The sequence below is a fragment of the Hemicordylus capensis genome, chromosome 6 (assembly GCF_027244095.1).
Source record: "Hemicordylus capensis ecotype Gifberg chromosome 6, rHemCap1.1.pri, whole genome shotgun sequence".
In the NCBI taxonomy this organism is placed as follows: Eukaryota; Metazoa; Chordata; class Lepidosauria; order Squamata; family Cordylidae; genus Hemicordylus; species Hemicordylus capensis.
In genome coordinates, this window is record NC_069662.1 from 99,566,177 (window position 1) to 99,580,293 (window position 14,117).

At 42.2% G+C, this 14,117-nt stretch overlaps 2 protein-coding genes across 3 annotated transcripts in view; one reads left to right on the forward strand and one right to left on the reverse strand.

Annotated features, from left to right (window-relative positions):
* Positions 1–14,117, reverse strand: part of LZTFL1 (leucine zipper transcription factor like 1) — a 44,718-nt gene that overhangs the window by 23,912 nt on the left and 6,689 nt on the right. For both annotated transcript variants that reach the window (XM_053260196.1, XM_053260197.1), the window contains exons 3-7: positions 13,694–13,888; positions 13,432–13,492; positions 11,312–11,380; positions 3,355–3,420; positions 3,177–3,254 (exon numbers count right to left, since the gene is read on the reverse strand). In XM_053260196.1, coding sequence (XP_053116171.1) covers positions 3,177–3,254; positions 3,355–3,420; positions 11,312–11,380; positions 13,432–13,492; positions 13,694–13,888 — 469 coding nt within the window. The remainder of the gene's footprint in view (positions 1–3,176; positions 3,255–3,354; positions 3,421–11,311; positions 11,381–13,431; positions 13,493–13,693; positions 13,889–14,117) is intronic.
* The window catches only part of CCR9 (C-C motif chemokine receptor 9), a 28,612-nt gene continuing 23,237 nt past the window's right edge, over positions 8,743–14,117 (forward strand). Inside the window, exon 1 of the mRNA XM_053260200.1 lies at positions 8,743–8,984. The gene's annotated coding sequence lies outside the window, so the exon portion shown is untranslated. The remainder of the gene's footprint in view (positions 8,985–14,117) is intronic.

A 14,117-nucleotide genomic window follows, 5' to 3' on the forward strand; every position in this document is an offset into this window, starting at 1 on the left:
ATCGCATGCTTCCTTGTCTGTTCACGTGGGCCTTTAGTGTTGTGTTGTTGGTTCTGATCAGTACATCACAACCCTGCAGTTCCTGATGAAATGCACTCAGAGCGAAGTGGATAGCCCTGAGCTCTAGCCAGTTTATGCTGTGCCTTTGCTCGCTTACGGTCCACTTCCCTTATGCCAAGTGTTGAAGTCAATGCGCCCCCCCAGCCCCTGGTACTGGCATCTGTTGTCACTGTAATTTTTGGTGGGTCCAGAAATTGCTTTCCTCTCAGCAGATTTTGTGGCAATAGTCACCACTGAAGGGAGTGATGTACCTGGGATGACAGTGGCAGTAGCAAATGCATCTTCTGGCTATGGCATTTTGAAAAGGAAGGAGAAACCACTGGAGCTCTCTGAGGTGGAATCTTGCCCATGGAACAGCTTCCAACATTGCCACCATCAATCCCAGGAGCCTTGCTAATGAGAGTAGTGGTACTGTCAGAGCGGCAAGCGCCTCTTTGACTTCCGAGATGATCATTTTGTACCTGTCCTGGAGCAAGAACAGTCAGTCTTGCACCGTGTCTATCACCACACCTAGATGCTGTAGTCTGTGTGACGGAATTAGCCGGCTTTTCTTGAGGTTCACCAAGAACCCGTGTTCCCACAATGTTTGTAGTGTCCTCTGGAGGTTGGTCTCTGCTACTTCCTTGGACAGTGACTGGATTAAAACATTGTCCAGAAATTCAGAGATCTGAATCCCCCGGAGGTGGAGGTAAGCCATCAGGGGTGCCAATACCTTCTTAAAGACCCAGGGGGGATGACAACAGGCTGAATGGGAGTGCTGCATACTGGTAGTGTATTCCTGCATACTTGAACATGAGGAGATGTCAGCAGTTGGGATGTATTGGCACATGGAGGTATGCTTCCTTCAGGACTACGGAAGAGATGAAGTCTAGGTGGTGGAGTGCCTCTGCTACTGACCCGAGGGATTCCATCCAGAATCTTTTGCACCTGACCCACCTGTTCAACTACTTTAAATCCAGCACAGCTCTTCTGGATTAATCCTTTTGTGGGACGGTGAACAAGATAGAATAGACTCCCCTTCCCTCCTGACTGAGAGGGACGGGTTCCACTGCACCCCTTTCCTCAAGATGTAGAATTTCCTTTTGCAACTCTAAGTGCTTGGAAATAGAGCAAGAGCATGGAGTTGGCAGGAATCTGTGGGAGGGAAGGGCATCCAACTCTTGTAGCTGTTTTGTATTATGGTGAGGACCCACCTGTCCATTATGGATTTCTCCCAAGTGTGAAATAAGTCCGACAGGTGGCCTCCCCAGCTTGGCATGTCCCGAGTCATGGCTGTTGTTTTGTTTGTTTGCTCGGGGCAAATGTTTGTCTGTTGTTTCCAAAGCTTCTGGTTTGGAAACATTGACGGTTCCAATTACCATGCTGAGATCTGAATTTCCTATCCTGGCTCCTAAGAGAGGGCCAGGAGTTCCAAAAGAGCTGAAAAGGTCATTTCGATGCTGGCTTGTCCAATTTACGCAGTGCTGATGGCATGGTCTTTCTCTTATCCTTGGACTTTACAAGGACATCCTTAAGTGCCTCCTCGCCAAACAGCTTTGTGCTGTCGTAGGGTACAGCTGTCAAGTTTGTCTTAGGATTTGAATCCACCTGCCAGCTTTTTGGCCAGAGGTGTCTCCTGCCCACCACCAAAGCAGCAGACACTCTTGTAGAAAATCTGATAAGAGTCTAGTGTGGTATCCACCACAAAGGGCTGAGCCTTCTGGATCTTAAGCAATTGCTGACTCATTTGAACTGGATCTGAGGGAGGGTCACTAAGTAAGTCATCAACCCACAATAAGGATGCCCTAGTCACTATTGAAGCTGCCGCAGAAGAGCGTGGTGCCAAAGAAGAGTTATCATGCACCCTCCTAAAGGAAATTTCTGCCCTTTTATCAGAGGGATCTTTCAGTGTTGCCTCCCCATCTCTCGGGAGTAAAGATCCCGACACCAATTGCAACACTGGTGCATCTGTATTTGGGTTTTTTAAATAAGTCTGAGGTCTCACTGGGTAGCTCTAAACTGGCCGGCATCAACACAGTTGGAGGGGATGATCCGGGTGCTCTTGTGGCCCTTGGAAAGCTGCTGTGCCCTTTTCCCTTGGGCACGCAGATCCTTCTTTCTTTCCCTGTGTTATCCATGACAAGAGGAAAGTCACAAGGAAGGACGAAACTGAAAAGGAGAACACTGAGGAAAACGAAGGCGTTTTGTTTGTTTTTAAAAGATTTTATAAGGGTATATATTAGAAGTACTTGGGTTAGAACGAATTAAGGATTATCAGTAAGAATAATAAGGAGAATAAAGAATATCTGAGGAGAGAAATGTCAGTCTGCCTGGAGCTACGCAGGACTGAAAGAACTGGGGAAAGGGTTATCCCCCTCAGGCTCTAGAGGCTTCTGTTCTTTAAGCTAATTTACATAGTCCTGCCTAGGAGCACATGAGGGGTATACCCCAGCAACTGAGAATAATGTGTGCTTTGCTGAGCCATGAGCATTTCCCCCTCATAACCTCATTCAAGGTTGCATAATTTCTGCTCTGTGGTGCATGCAGAATGTTGGACTGTGGGCTTTGAAATAATTAATTTTCTAAGTTAGAAGAAATTAAGTATCTGTGATGTAGGAAATGTGGGGAATTACTATTTTTTTAAAAAAAATTATAGATTTCTATTTGTAGAAATCGAAAATATGCATGGTCTCCAAAATAAATTGTCCCAATACATGCTGACTAAGCCAAAGAATAGCCTTTCTTCTAGCAGATTCAAACTCAAAACAATTCTCAAGTGTGAAGGTGAAACACTAGATAAGCACAGTTCAGGCCACGTAACCGATTGATGTATTCTCCACTATTTTACTGGTAGCTTCAGTGAAAACAGTAATAACTGCAAGCTGCATTAGCTAATAGAAATTACAATAAAATTAGTGGACAGCATAAGACTAATTATTACACAAATGGAAGATATTCTGCTTGCAAAAAGAAGGGAAAGGCAAATCTGGAAGTTGTTCAGTATTTTCCATACTACTATATGGAGTAAATTAGGCCTATCAGAAGATTATGACCATTCTACATGGAGTAGAGGAAATCCATCAAAATGGCTTGAAAATGTTTAGTAGTGTTTCCTCCTATTTAACGGATGCTTTTACCTTTTGATCTCCCTGAATAATCTGCAGATCTTGCAGAGCCTTCTCTAATTTTGATTTTTCATCCAATGCATTTGTAGCCTGCAACACATTTGAAAATTAAAATCATAATGTATTTTTACAGCTGTAATAGAAATACTTCTTGTGAGGTACACATACATCAATATCTCAGTGTGTTTACCTGTACTTCTATTGTCTTCAACCTAGTTTTCAATTTTTCATTTTCTTCTTGGAGTCTTGTAATTTCCTGCAGGCAAATTAAAAACAACAACAACATGATCTTGACCATATCCTGATAGAGCTAAATATATTGAACGTCCACAAAAGTCTAGCAGGAATATGCATTTTTCAGAAAAGAGGTAAAGTTGTCACAGACTGAAAAAAGACATCTATTATTGATTTTAAAATATTATATCCTTGTATGGATATGTTATGGCAGTTACCCAGCTGACATATATGGTTCCTACGCTATTTGAAAGAACACATTGTACAGGTATTGGTACCAATTCTGTACCAAAGTCACCTCGGCCCAAACTGTCATCCACATGCTGACATGCCCACTCCTTCATATACCTACTGACATTCTACAGAATGGAGAATCAATGAGAGTAACTACAGGACATGACTGCTAGTGCAGGTGCAGAAATGTTCACCACTTAGTTTAGGGAAGGAGCAAGTTAATCTAGATTGCACTATAAGCAGATTCCAGCCTCCAGCTGTCATTATACAGGCTGTTGCTGAGTTCATTTCCCATTTCCTATTCAAAGATCTCTTCTTGTCCCTTTCCCAATGTATTTACTATTCATAGATAGGGTCAGATTGAACAATGCAGACTAAAGACATGAGTGCATATATTATTCTCTCTTCCCAGTGTGAAGGAGGTGCTTTTCTCTAATCACATTTAAACTAGTAGTATCTGGGCTGCATTTAGAGGAGCACTTTGGATGAACTGCCCTCCCATGTGATTAGGAAAAGGTGTCCCTGTGTGCTGAGATGGGGGAGAGGTCAGGCTAGGGAGGATACGTGAGCTCACAGCTTGCACGTATTTTTATCTCATGGAGTCAGGCTGGCAGACAAAGTGTTGTCCAAACCAGCCCATACAAACAGGTTGCTCACCTGTAACTTTTGATCTGGTAGAGAGCCATCTACATCCATAAGAATCGGTTCTGTGCCTGCGCAGAACCCTCGTGGTAGAATGTCGCAGCTCATCATGGCGACCGAGCCCCACCTCCATGCCCACAGTGTGCTATTTAAAGGCGGGCCGGTGCCATGATCCTAAGTTCTTGGATGACCGCTGTGGAGGACGATCATCTGGAGTCAGGTGAGTTCATCATTGAAGGAGAATAGCCTGCAAACTCTGAAAATGCACATAGCAGAAACACTACTGCAGAGGGGTGGTTCGGGAGGGTCTTATGGATGTTGACGGATCTCTACCAGATCAAACATTACAGGTGAGCAACCTGTTTATCTGGATCGAGATCTGTTGAGAGCCATAAGAATGGGTGTTTAGCTAGCTCCCAATGGAGGAGGGTGCAGTAGTAGCTATTGTAACACCTGCTTTAAAATGCTTCTCCCGAAGCTTGCCTCAGCAGCAGAGCGCTCATCTATGGCGTAATGCTTGATGACAGGTAACTCTGTGGACCAAGCAGCTGCTTTACAGATGTCTGTGAAGGTTACCCAACAGGTGTGCAGCCGATGAAGTGTAGGCATGGGTAGAATGGGCCTTTATTGCTTCAGGTGGTTTCACATCCTGTGTTTTGTAGGCCAGTATAATAAGCTCAACTAGTCATCTGGACATTCTTTGTCTGGAAATGCAGGTGTCTTTATTAAGACCTTTGAATGCTACAAAAAGGTGCTTGGTGGACCTAAAGTCTTCAGTACAGACCAAGTAATACAGAAGTGCCCTAAGCACATCTAAAGAGTGCATCACACATTCCAAAGGTGTAGAAGGATCCCTGAAGAATGTGGGGAGGACAATATTTTGATTGAGGTGAAATTCAGATACCACCTTGGGTACAAAGTCTGGAACCAAACGCATGAGCACCTTATCAGGATAGATTTTGGTGTATGGGGAGTCAGAATTGACTGATTATGTTGCTATCTCTCACAATTTGATCCCTTTCTTACAGAAGTTTTTTTATAAGTAATCGTATTGATAGTGACTATTGTCCAGGTATTTTGAATATTCTGGTTGATGTTAATGTAAAAGGGAAACCTGAGTTTATTTTGGTTGCAGATGATATTGCATGTCCAATCTGAATCGCTTGGTCAGGAGTTCAAGATGAACATGTTAGGAAATTTTTAAACTCTGAATCTATTCTACAGTTGCGTGCTGCCATGTTGGCTGATGGAACAGATGAATCTATTCTTTTAAATTTTAAGAAGCTTATGCAACAGTTACAACCCATTTTATGTAGATATTGTGCGCCCAACCAGAAAAGTAAGTATAGATGTCCAGCATCTTGGTTTGATGAAGAACATAAGGAAGCTAAGAATGTTTTAATTTGATAGATATAGGTTTAAACCGACTAAATCTCTGGCACAGGATTTGATTGTACTGAAGAAGAAATATAAACTATTGTTGCAAGTTAAAAAGAGAATGGCCATTAGAGAGACTTGGCAGCCATTAATTAAAGCTGCTCAACAGCAGAATACAACAATGTTTTGGTGATTGATTTGTCTGGTCCTTCTTCTTTCTATGATTCCAGCTAAAGTATGGGAGGATCGTTTTCACTCTCTATATGATTCATCTCCTTAACATGTGGGTACCCAGGCTTTAGAGGTGGAACAATTGCCCGCTTGGCCTCCTGTATCTGGAGCTGAAATCGAACAGCTAGTTAATCAGCTTAAGCTGGACAAAGCCCCTGGGTATGATTTTATCACTGCAGAAGCGATTAAGAGTAACTTAGAGTGGTAGATACCAGTATTTGTCTCATTCAACCGCCCAAGTCCCATAAGATTGGGGTTTGGCTATAATAATTCCATTATATAAGAGAGGCAAAAGGAATCTACCAGCCAACTATTGACCAATCAGTCTTCTTAGCATAGTCAGCAAGCTTTATGCAAAGCATATTAATGAGAAGCTGATATACAGGCCGGTTTCAGACCTGGGTGCTCCATGATTGATCATATACTAGTCTTGAAACATTTGATAGAAAAGTATAGCACTGGATCTGGTACAGCTCTATATGCTGCATTTATCGATCTTAAGATGGCATTTTACTCAATTGCAAGAGACAGACTTTGGAATAAATTGGAAAATTCCCCAATCGATAGGAGACTACTACTGTTGTTTAAGCTGCATGAGAATTCTCATGTGATGGTTCGGTATAATATATGTGGCCAGCTCACAAGAGAGATCCCCATCTCTAAGGGGGTTAGACAGGGTTGTATTTTAGCCTCACTGCTTTCCAATTTCTATATTAATTTGTTAGTCTCTCATTTGAGTAATCAGTCTTTTCCCCCACCTAAATTGGCAAATAGGCATATTTCAATTCTTTTATATGTGGATGATGCAGTGTTACTGTCTTTGACCCCTGTTGGCCTGAGGCGGTTGCTTCATGCTTTGGTGGCATATTGCAAGGGGGAATTGGTAATTAATTATGAGAAGACCAAAATTCTTCCTTTTTTGAAACACCCAAAAGTACGTACATGGAAGATAGATCAGCAATTGATAGAACAAGTCAAGGTATTCAAATACTTGGGTGTAGTTTTTCAGGCCTTGGGGAAGCGGGAAGTCCATTGTAATTATGTCTGCCAATCTACTTCTAAGTCAGCTTTGGTTGTCCAAGCATTTCATCGCTCCTGAGGGGCCCACTATATTCCTCCTGCGCTAAAACTGTTTCAAGCTAAACTTGGGTCACAACTTCTTTATGGAGCTCAGTTGGGGCTGGTTGGTGGTGGTGTTATTGACATTGAAAAGATACAAACGAGATTTTTAAGGAACATCTTTCAGGGACGATGTGTCCCCTTGTCAGTGTTATGCAGAGAAACGGGATTTTTTAAAATAGAGACTAAGATTTGGAAATGCGCATTTGTGTATTGGTTTAAATTGCATTTTTCTTCAGCTGGCCTAGCTCCACTGATATTAATTGATAATTTTAAGTCAAGTTGGAAAAAAAAATTGGAGCTTAAGCTGCCCTATATGGGGTTTTTAAGCAAAGTTTTATTGTCAATGGGCCATGAAAAAGCCTGGAGAATACTGGTGCAACATTTGATAGATTTAGACCTCCAAGAGGATATAGCCAGTTTACCAAGAGATGTTTTTCTTAGCAGTGGTTCTCCTCTGTTGAGACCTGCTAGATATTTATATTCCATCATGGTCCTCAAGCTAAGAAGAGCCTTGACATTAGTTAGAGTTAATTTTTTTATCTACAGCTGTTCTTGAAGGAAAATTCAAGAAGGTTCCTTAGGGGGCCAGGGTTTGCCCGTGTGGAGCTTGGGTTGTTGGATCTTCTGCTCATGTTCTATTGTACTGCCCATATTACAGAGATGCTTGGGCTCGATTAATCTTACCATTGCTGTCAAAATATCCATGGCACTTGGATACTTTCTATTTGCAAATTTTATTGTCTGATAATAATGATTCCATTTCTTTAAATGTTACAAAGTATTGTTTTGCTGTCTGCAAGCTATGGCCTGATTTAGCAGGATTGTCGTTATTTTAAGCTTTCTTAAAGTTTTAGATGATTGTTTGGCATCTATTGCTGTTATTATAGTCTGGTTATTGACTCTATTTTTAAAATAATAGTATCTGATGTATCTGATCCTTGATCATAAAATAAACCTCTGTCTATGGTGGGGCTCATCCAGATGTTGAAGAGGGGGGTCAATATATTCCGTTTTGATCTCCCACTCATGTTGCTGCTGTTGCGCAAACATGTGACTCAGATCGTCTGCTAGGATGTTATCTAGACCTTTTATGTGAATGGCTATGGGGTAAACCTGATGCCTGATACAACAGTGCCACAGTTGGAGGTTGAGAGCACAGAGGGTCCATGACACTGTTCCACCCTGATGGTTGATGTAAGCCAGGGCACTGGTATTGTCCAACTGCACCTGTACAACTTTGCCTTGTAGAAGTGGTAGGAAGGCCTTCATTGCTTGGAAGACAGCTAGCAACTTTAAAAAGTTGATGTGAAACTGAGTTTGATGTGTTGTCCACTCGTCTTGAATCTAATGGTTCTCGCAGTGGGTTCCCCAACCCAGTAGAGACGTGTCTGCCATCAACCAAATTGAGGGAGCCAGAGTCTGAAAAGGAACTCCCTCCAAGAGATTTTAGCCGTTTGACTACCATGAAAGGGAGGGTAGTATCTGAACTGGAATTTCCAGATGCTTGTGTTGACTGTCTAATTTTTGATGGAAAACTGATAGAAACCAAAGTTGCAGCTTTCGCATCTTCAAACGTGCATAACATTACTACTGTGTTGCAGGACTCCATGAGGCCCAAGAGCCACTGGATGAGTTGAGCTGGCTGTGACGGACGTTGTCAGAATTCGTGGATCAGGTCCCTGATATACTTGTACCATTCTTTTGATAAGCCTTCTTGGTCTCCATGTTCAAGATTGCTTCAATGTAGTTGATGACGCGTATCAGTTTTAGATAGGATTTTTTTCCAACTGACTTGGATCCCTGAGTCTTGGAGGAGATTTAAAACATACTGTTTCTGAGAAAGTAACTCTCCTTGATCTTTTGACATCAGGAGCCAATCATCCAAGTACGGGCATATTGCTATACTCTGCATCCTCAGATGGGCCACCACAACAGCCATACATTTGGTAAATACCCTTGGGGCGGTAGAAATTCTGAAAGGTAAGACTTTGTATTGGTATACTTGTTCGCCTACAGTAAATCTTAAATACTTCCTGTGTTGTTCCCTTATGCTGATATGAATATACATGTCAGATCCAGCGTTTCAGATCCGGCGTTGCAAGCCAATTCTCTTGCTAGGGAAGAGGCAGAATTTTCCTACATGGACAAGCTCGTTCAGGTAGCGTAGGTCCATGATGGGGCAGATCCCACCACCCCTCTTCGGGATCTGAAAATAACGGGAGTAAAAACCTTCCCATCTGTACGCCCACTGCACAGGGATGATTGCACCCTTTCCCAACAACTCCTTCACTACCTCCTGTAATGGCAGGGATGGTTGAGTGAACTTCATTCCTGAAAAGTATGGGGTCATTTTGAACTCTATGGCATATCCCAAGGATATGATCTTCAGGACCCAGCGGTCCGATGTTATGCAGTGCCATGCAGGGGCATGGTATGCTAGTCCTATGGAATCGTGAACTGGCAGAAGGGATGAGATTGTGAGGCTGGTGTAGTTGCTCGCTTGCCAAGACATTAACACCTTTGGTGGCTGGAATGGGAAGAAGTGTAGAGGTGACGGTGGGCATTCCTGTTCCTCAAAGATGTTTTTGAGGCTCTGTTTGTTCCGTGCATTGGGACTGGGTGACTTTTCCTTTTCCTTGATAGGAACACTTATGATAAGGGTGGTATTATTTTTTGAAATCACAGCGCTCCTGTTGTCTGAACGAGGGCTTCTGTCTGGAGTATGAGCAATATTTTGCCACATAAGAAGAAGTCGAAGTTGAGGTGGTAAAGGTCTTAGCAGTGAACTTGGACTTCTTTAATTGCTCCATTTTGGAGTCAGTTGTTTAGCTGAAAAGGCCCTTACCATCAAAGGGTAAGCCCTCAATCTTCTCTTTCATATTGCTCTGAAGAGAAGTGGAGGGAAGTGATGCATGTCTCCTCAGTGAGACCGCTGCAGTCATGGAACGAGACTCTTGATTCAGCAGGATATTTTGCTGTGTTCAGTTGTTGTCAAGTGAGCGCAGCTGATTTATTCAAGGTTTGTTGATATCTCTTCTTAAACTCTTCAGGCGACAGAGTGTCTAAGTAATTTTGAAGGGCTTCCTTCCCGCAAGCCATGATTATACTTGGCTGTGCAGGCCGAATAATTAGCGATCTTAATCGATAAACAAGATGTGGAGTAGATCTTCCTCCCTAAGAGATCCAATTTTCTCCCTTCTTTATCTGCAGGAGTTGTGGATCCATTCTTATGGATCTTGACGGATCTCGATCCAGATTGCTTAATTTCCTCAGCATACTCCATATGTAAAATGAAGCTAAGAAGTGGCAGTCATCATGGCCACTGCTTCTATTCTGTTTGCCCAAATCATCTTAGGTCACTGCAGATACTAACCTTCACCTGCATTAAGTCCTAGTATAAGGGATAGAAGACCTGCAAGGGAAGTGTTAGGTTTTAGTGTCTGTAGGAGTTTGTGTCACACAGTACTGAAGCAGACACATAAGAGGCTGAAGATACAGTCCTAAACACACTTACTAGGGAGTAAGCCCCACTGAACACAGTGAGACTTTTCTAGGTAAACATGAATGGGATTGTGCTGTCAGAGCTTACCATATTAAACTGATTAAAATTAGAAATGTGGTTCTGAGAGGGGGAGAGAAAGGCTTGACCGCTTCTCATAAAAATTCTGGTGGGTTTTTTTTGTTTTTTGTTTTAATGTTTCCAAAGTTATCCTAAAGTTATGTATCTGTTTCTTACAATCCATGGCTAACTCTCAAATGTAATGCATATGTGTTATGTAATAATTTCTTAACCAGATAAGCATTTAGGTATGGCATTCTGCAAACATGCCTTAGAATAAATAACCAAAATATAATAATGGGTTTTTCCAAATTATATGTGAGCAAATAGCATTTAGCACTCCTCTGTCCAGCTACCAAGAATTGTGCCGTTGAGTCAGTATCAACTCATAGCGATCACATTTCATGTGATTTTCTTGGTAGAATACAGAAGTGGATTATCAGTGCCTCCTCCCACACAGTATGAGATGATGCCTTTCAGCACCTCCCTATATTGCTGCTCATCAATACAGCAAACCAGTAGGGATGTGAACAGCCTCTTGCACTCTAGGCAAGCTGCTTCCCCGCTGTGCCAGCACAGCTGATAGCTACCAAGAATACAGAAATATTACAGAAACAGTATTTTCCAAAGAAACTTAAGTCATTAGCCTTTTAAGTTACTGTTGAAGATCATACAGCACACAGAGTTGAAATAAGCAGCAGATTCAGTTAGCTGAGTCACCATAAATATCACATAAAACAATTCTTACCTTGTTTAGCAATTCTGACGCTCCGTCGTGTAATGGAGTAAGTTTAGGTTTAATCAGCTCCGGATTGGGCTATCATAGTCACAGAAATGTTACAAATAAGAATGTATGCAATTAAACATTTTCTAAAGCATAACATAATAGCAATTATTGCCTCAGTCTTCCAATATTCTAGCAGGAAGACTGTTCATGTCTAACTAATTATAAAGAATGGCATTTCTGTGACATTGTAATGACAGGTGAAATACACTAAAATAATTCAATTTAACAAAATACATTTAGTTCATGTCAGCTATGGAAAACTACAGAATAGAGGGTAGCTACAGATGATGATTTACAATAGTATATCCATTTGTAATCTTATTGTGCCTGCAACCATGTGGGAAGCTCATTATTTGTTGCATGTAGCCACACAATGGGCTGATCTTACTACAGCACGATATATATATATTTATGTTGTAGATTTGTGGTAAAATCACTTTAATATGGGTCACATCCAGAGTAAACGTTGCCAGAGGTAACCAGAAAGAAAACTTGCTTCCCCATGTAATTAGTACACGTTGCTCCATGCACTAATGGTCATCCGTAGCTTGCAAAAATGTAAAATGGATCCTATTTTTACATATCATACTGCTCTATTGAAATTTAATGCAATAATTATCTAAGTATGAAGCATCCACTGACAATTGTTTGGGGAAATAAGAGTTTCTCATTAACTCCTTACCTCAGGAATGTGTCAGAAAATAGAGTGTCAACAACACCTAAAGTTGTAGCTAGATATTTCTTGACCATGAACAGACTCTCTGATCTTCTTCCTTGCATTCTTGTGCCAAATTATGATAATTACAGTTCTGGGTCACGGAGCACTGAACTTCCTCAGTCCTTGCTGCCTCCTCACAACAAACCTGTGCTCTGGGCAGCTGCACCAATCACTCAGCCCTAGTTATAACCCTTATAACAGCCCTCCACTGCCCTCTCCCTTTAGTCAGTTCAACATGTTGTCTGTACTTCCCGCTTCCTGTGTTGATTTATAAATGGGGTAGGACAATGATACAAGTTGCCACACAAACCAGCTGTGGTGGCTAAGGGTTTTCCAATTTTGGCTTTGAATATCAGCCATAAATTCGTGGTCATCACCACCTTTCCAGGATATGCTGGAAAACTTGAAGAACAAGAGGGGTATCTGGGTCAGTGCACCCTCACCGCTGGCAATCCTGCAAAGCAGTCTGGCAGTTGCCTACACAGCAAGTCTCTCTGGGCTCTGGAGCAGGCAGAATCAGCACAACAAAGAAGAATTCCCCTACCCTTCCTCTGACACAGAGGGGCGATTCTCACAACCAACAAAAATCGGGCTAGGAGAGCCTAGCCCGATTTTTATTGGTTGTAAGAACCACCGGGCTCGCAGCCAAGCCCGGTGGTTCTTGAGCGGGTAACCCGCTCGAGAACCCCTGCTAAAAAGCAGGTTTGCGTAGCGAGCACTCCAGCAAACCTGCTTTTTAGGCTCGTGAGTAGCCGCGGTGCGGCTTCACGCCACGCCTACTCACGAGTAGACCCCCAACCGGGAGGCGAAAAGCCACCTCCCGGCTCGGGGGTCTCCCCAGTATGTCCTGCGCGCTCATGCAGGGCATTCTGGGGCTTGCGGGAGCTGCACAGCCCCCGCTTCCCCCGCTGGCTCCGTTACGGAGCCGGTCATTGTGTGGGCAGCTGCTCCAGCCGCTCAGGGCTCCCTGCCCGCTCTCCCCACAGTTTTAGCAAAAGAGGGTCTCATGGATCGTGAGACCCGTCTCAGAGGGTGTGACAGGAAGACCTGTCCAATGTTTTACTCAGCAGTAAGCCTATTTTATTTTATTTTATTTTATTTTATTAAACTAATAAGCCCCGCTCACTAGAGCAGCCTCTCTCACTAGAGCAGCTGGCAAGTGGATTTGAGGCCTGGTAGTTGTAGCTGGGCAGGCATGAAAAGATATATCGACTTATGGAGTCTCATCATGATAAGATTTGAGAATCCTTGATCTAAGCAACTACATTCTGCATTGTTACTTTCCCCTTAAACAGAGGTATAAAAAACCCAGCATCTTTATTTCACAAGAATTGTGGTCACAACTTTAGAAGAGAACACAAACCTTCTTATTTGCAGATGTAAATTCTGCCTTTTCAAACTCTGCAACTTGCTCTAATAAGTCCCTGAAAAAAACAGCAGAAAACATTTTAGTCTAATAATTTTATTATACACTGAAATATATGCTGTATAATTTTATTATAATTTTATAATTTTATTATACACTAAGATATATTATACACTAAGATATATAAAGATAAATATATCTTTACTAATAAGATTTTTCTGAATCAATACGTAGTTTTCTTTATGAATAAAATGGTTACCTATTTTCCAGCTCAGAAATGTCAGTCTGAAGTTTAAGATACCATTTCTCTGCTTGGGAAAAAATCTGACGCAGAAGTAATACATTGGTGTATGTTGTGTTAATAAGTTCTGATTCCACCTCGCTGTGTACCACGGTCTGTAAGCCATCCAGCATATCTGTCACCTCATCTATTGTGAATGTCTCTTCCACGAGCCTGAACAGAAAAGTCCACAAAAATCAATTAGACCATTAAAACAACTTGGGCAGCACTCCACAATATCAGAAGCAGCAATAAACCTTGGGGGGGGGGGCGCTACAAAAGGAGATGATTGGTTAGGGGATGGTGGCAGAATTTTATTTCTGGCAGCAGCTATTCACATCTAATGGATTGCTGATACACTGGACGTTTTGCCCTACAGAAGGCAGGTTTTCAAGAGTGGAGC